At 50.5% G+C, this 3783-nt stretch overlaps 1 protein-coding gene across 1 annotated transcript in view; it reads right to left on the reverse strand.

Annotated features, from left to right (window-relative positions):
- The window catches only part of SETD2 (SET domain containing 2), a gene marked incomplete at both ends in the record, with an annotated part of 13004 nt that extends 9604 nt beyond the window's left edge, over positions 1-3400 (reverse strand). Inside the window, one exon of the mRNA XM_010284127.1 lies at positions 1-3400. This exon is cut by the window's left edge and continues 1054 nt beyond it. Within this exon, the coding sequence (XP_010282429.1) occupies positions 1-3400 (3400 nt within the window).
- Between the last annotated feature and the right edge of the window lie 383 nt (positions 3401-3783).

Raw genomic sequence — 3783 nt, forward strand, 5'->3', positions numbered from 1 at the left:
TAGAAGTTGCCAGACTCTTTTCCATCCCTCTAGGAGAACATCTGCTCTCTACTTGTGGACCACCTTTACTCGCCATATTCTCCATCCTCTCTTCGTAGTAGGGTCTACTGGGCTCGGGTCGCTCATCGTCCCAGTGGTCAGAGAAGCGCCGGTTGCCCTGGCTGCTCCGCGAGGAGCCGGGGCTGCTCTCCTCCATTGCGATGGTCGAGTTCTTCGGCACGACCACAACAGACTGGAGCCGTTTGCGTGGCACGCCATCATCAGAATCCGAGTCTTCAGTGTCACTGTCTTCACTGCCCCCCTCACTGTCGCTCTCCCCCATGTCAGAGTAATCATCGTGGCCAGCGGGAACAAATTCAGCAGCGTTGCCGCTGCTGTCACATGTTGGGCCTTGAGTTACCGTCTCCATTTCTTCTGCAGTGACAACAACATCACAAGAAGGAAACAAGGCATCTGGAAAAGCCGAAGCCACCAAGGGCTCGTCTCCCTCGTTCTTCTCAGCCAATGCGCTGGGACACCGAACTCTCAAATCATCCAGCCCAATGCCCTCGGTAGAAAGAGCGCTTTCTTCCACGACCCCACTGTCACGGTGCTCCACCGGCATTTCCGAATAATACGAATGTTCGTCTTTGAATGATGGCTTGCCTTTTGCCGAACCACGATCAACATGCTGAGTATCCAACTCGGGCATCTCTTCAGCTTCCGAATGCTGCGGCAGCTCCTGGCATCCATCCGGTGGTGGCACGTCCCATTTGGAAGAGACACCTTCCTCTGGCGCAGGATGGTCCAACCTCATCCTTGGGGAACAGCCATCCTGGGAGGGATCCCTGCTCGAGCTCTCCACTGCCAGGCTAATTTTATAGGAAGGATGACTGCGCTCATCGTCACAGGCAGACTTTGCGTGGTGATCCTCCGTGCTCTCATAATCACACGTAACGGTCTGCGGCTCTACCTGTATGTCCAGGAAAGTCTCGGACGTAACTTTTAAATCTGCCGGTTCTGCTTCGATTTCAACTTCCGAATGATACAAAGCAGGGGTGGCATCATCTGAAATGTAGCAAAAAACTAGTTCTTTGGTTTTGTCGCACAGAATTGCCTCATCATCCAGCTTCTTAAGTACAGTTTTAGTATGATCTACATTCACAACGGGCAAAGGGATAGCTTCCCCTTGCTGCTGTGGGACCGGAGCCTCCGCTTGCCTGAACAGACTGCTGCACTCGCTGGACTGGACCCGAGAATCGTCCGGCTCTTGCTCTTGAGACACATATGTGCTCTCAAACCCGTTAGATGGCAACAGATATGACGGACTCATCTTCACGACAGGCGACGCTTCTGACCGACACAGGCTATCGTCAGAAGACACGGTGACATCCTCTGTTTTGGAGGCACTGGAAGTTGCCAAACCGTCAGCCCTACCTTCCGGGGATCCATTTACACTCAACTCCACGGGGAAACACGTTCTTAATTGATCGTGCTTTATTTTTAATAAAGTTTCTTGTTCCTTAACACTGTCGTGGCATTCATTTCCTGTAAGTTCCTCAGACTTTGAGTTAGCAAAACCCGCTTTCGATTCATCTGCCTTTTTAAAAGCAGGCGAATCATTTAACTGATTTAATGGAGAAAGTGTCTTTTCCCTTTCAAATGTTTTCGCAATGGACACCCTGATCTCATTGCTTTTTAGACAAGAGGTCTCTAAATCTAGAGAATTAGACTGCTGTTTTATTTCTTCGATCGATTCTGTACAACAGAAAGAACTCTTAAATTTATCAGGCTTTGGTGCAGGGGTCTTTGAAGGGGTGGACTTATAACGGGAGGAATTCACATTACTGTCAGGCTTAGAATGGGATGTCCCCTTTCGATAGCCTAGCTCATCAAGGGGAGAGCACCTTTTGGTTACTTCACTTTCTGAAGTCCTTTTTGAATCTCTATCTGCTTTTGAAGAAGACCTTCCTCTCCTCTCCATGTCGGCATGAGACGACTCTACTTTGCTGTCCCTGTCCGACTTAGAGTAAGAAGTCCTTGAGTCTCTGTAGGAGGAGGAGTGGGATGACGTACGCCTTGAGTCGCTCGATCTGGAATGTGTCCTCCTGTACTCGTCCTCCGAGTCCGAGCTCTCTCGTGCCCTGTTGTCTGCATACGAACGGGAATATCTCGACCTTTCCCTGTAAGGGGAGCTCCGATGGTATCTGCGGTCAGATTCATAGTAATGCGAGCGCTCTGACCTCGAGTAGGAAGAACTAGTTCGGGAGCCCCGATCGGATCGGGAACGGGAATGAGACCGGCTTCGCCTTCTCTCTCTGTCTGATCGAGAGCGGGAGGACGCATACCGTGAATCTCTTTCCGATTTTGAATAGCTCGAGTACTTCTCATCCCGGTCGGACTTCGAGCGCGAGGAGGACTTCCCCAGGTCGTCACCTCTGAGGGACGCACAGCTTCTTCTGGGATCTCTCTCCTTTTCGGTACTGGATATCTTCAGCTCGTGTGACCGCTGGCTGGAAGAGGTTCTCACCGAATCTTCATCCGACTCGGAGCCCAGCAGTGTGCCATCGGACTGGGAGAACTTCCTCTTCGACCCCTGCCTCCTGGAGCAGAGGGGAGCACCCTTTGAGCCGTCGGAAACCTCATCCTCTTTCCCAATATGGGAATCTTCCTTCTGCGGAGTTATTTCCGTCTGCTCAGGCATGTTTCGAATTACACGTTCTTCCGAACCACGCGATACCGCATCCTGCTTGACATCCGGCTCCAAAGCCTCCTTAGGTACTGTGTGGCATGGCTCCTTCAACGCGGGGACTTCGGCTTCCACGGGCGGCGACAGCAACAGCGTCGACATCAGCGTTACCGGCAGTTGTGGCAAGGCTGCTGCTGCAGGAACTGGCATCGATGCTGCTGGTGACGCCGTCGGCGGAGGAGGAGGCGGGGGAGGCGGGGGCGTTGAGGGAAAGTCCACGGCCAATGCCACCGGTTCCGTTACTGGTGCCACAGCCGGCGGCGGTGGTGGTAGCGTTGCTGCTGTAGCTGGTGGCGGTTTTGCTGTGACATTAAGTAAATGTTTTTTGAAATGGATCTTTCCTAATTCTACCTTCGGTTTTGGAGGTGAAGACTCCTCAGCTGAACCAGCGGCATCCCCCAGGTCCATTTTACTTTTGGGGTTAAAGTCAGTCTGAAGGGGTACTGCTGGGGTGTTCTGAGTTTCATTTTGTTTCTCGTTTCCGAGACCAGTCAGAAATCTATTCGGTAAGGTTTTCTTGGTTAAACTAAAGCTGAAAGACACCTTCTGTCTTCCCTGCTCCTCAAGGTTAACCTTTGTTTTGGTGCCTTTGGGCAAAAAGCGACTCGAAGCAATGCCTTTGAACACCGGGCCTTTGATAAAACCAGCTTTCTGCACGGTTTCAGGCTTGCCCTGCAGAAGGAAAAGAAGATGCAGTTAAAAGAACTGAGTTTTGGGGTTTTAACTCTGTTCTACAGGCACATTGAACAATTTTCTTTACCTGGTGAATTTTTCATGACGATAAAATAGAAATTGATACCCTGGGCTGGAGGCTGGGATAGCATAGTCACGCCGCCTTCTGCGCCTGGCTCTCTTGAACAAAATCAATTACCCCGTCATTCCCAGTTTGGAGCAAAGCCTCCTCTGGGGTTTGGGTTGAGGCTTTTTAACTGACATTAACAACCAAACTGAAGTCCTTTTTTCATTTAATTTTTTTTTTTTTTAAAAAGAGAGAGAGTTCAATATATACGGTTAATGGAAGAGATGCAACGCTTTGTTTGTGCTGTTTCTGTGGT

The sequence above is a fragment of the Phaethon lepturus genome, unplaced genomic scaffold, assembly GCF_000687285.1.
Source record: "Phaethon lepturus isolate BGI_N335 unplaced genomic scaffold, ASM68728v1 scaffold21573, whole genome shotgun sequence".
NCBI lineage: Eukaryota > Metazoa > Chordata > Aves > Phaethontiformes > Phaethontidae > Phaethon > Phaethon lepturus.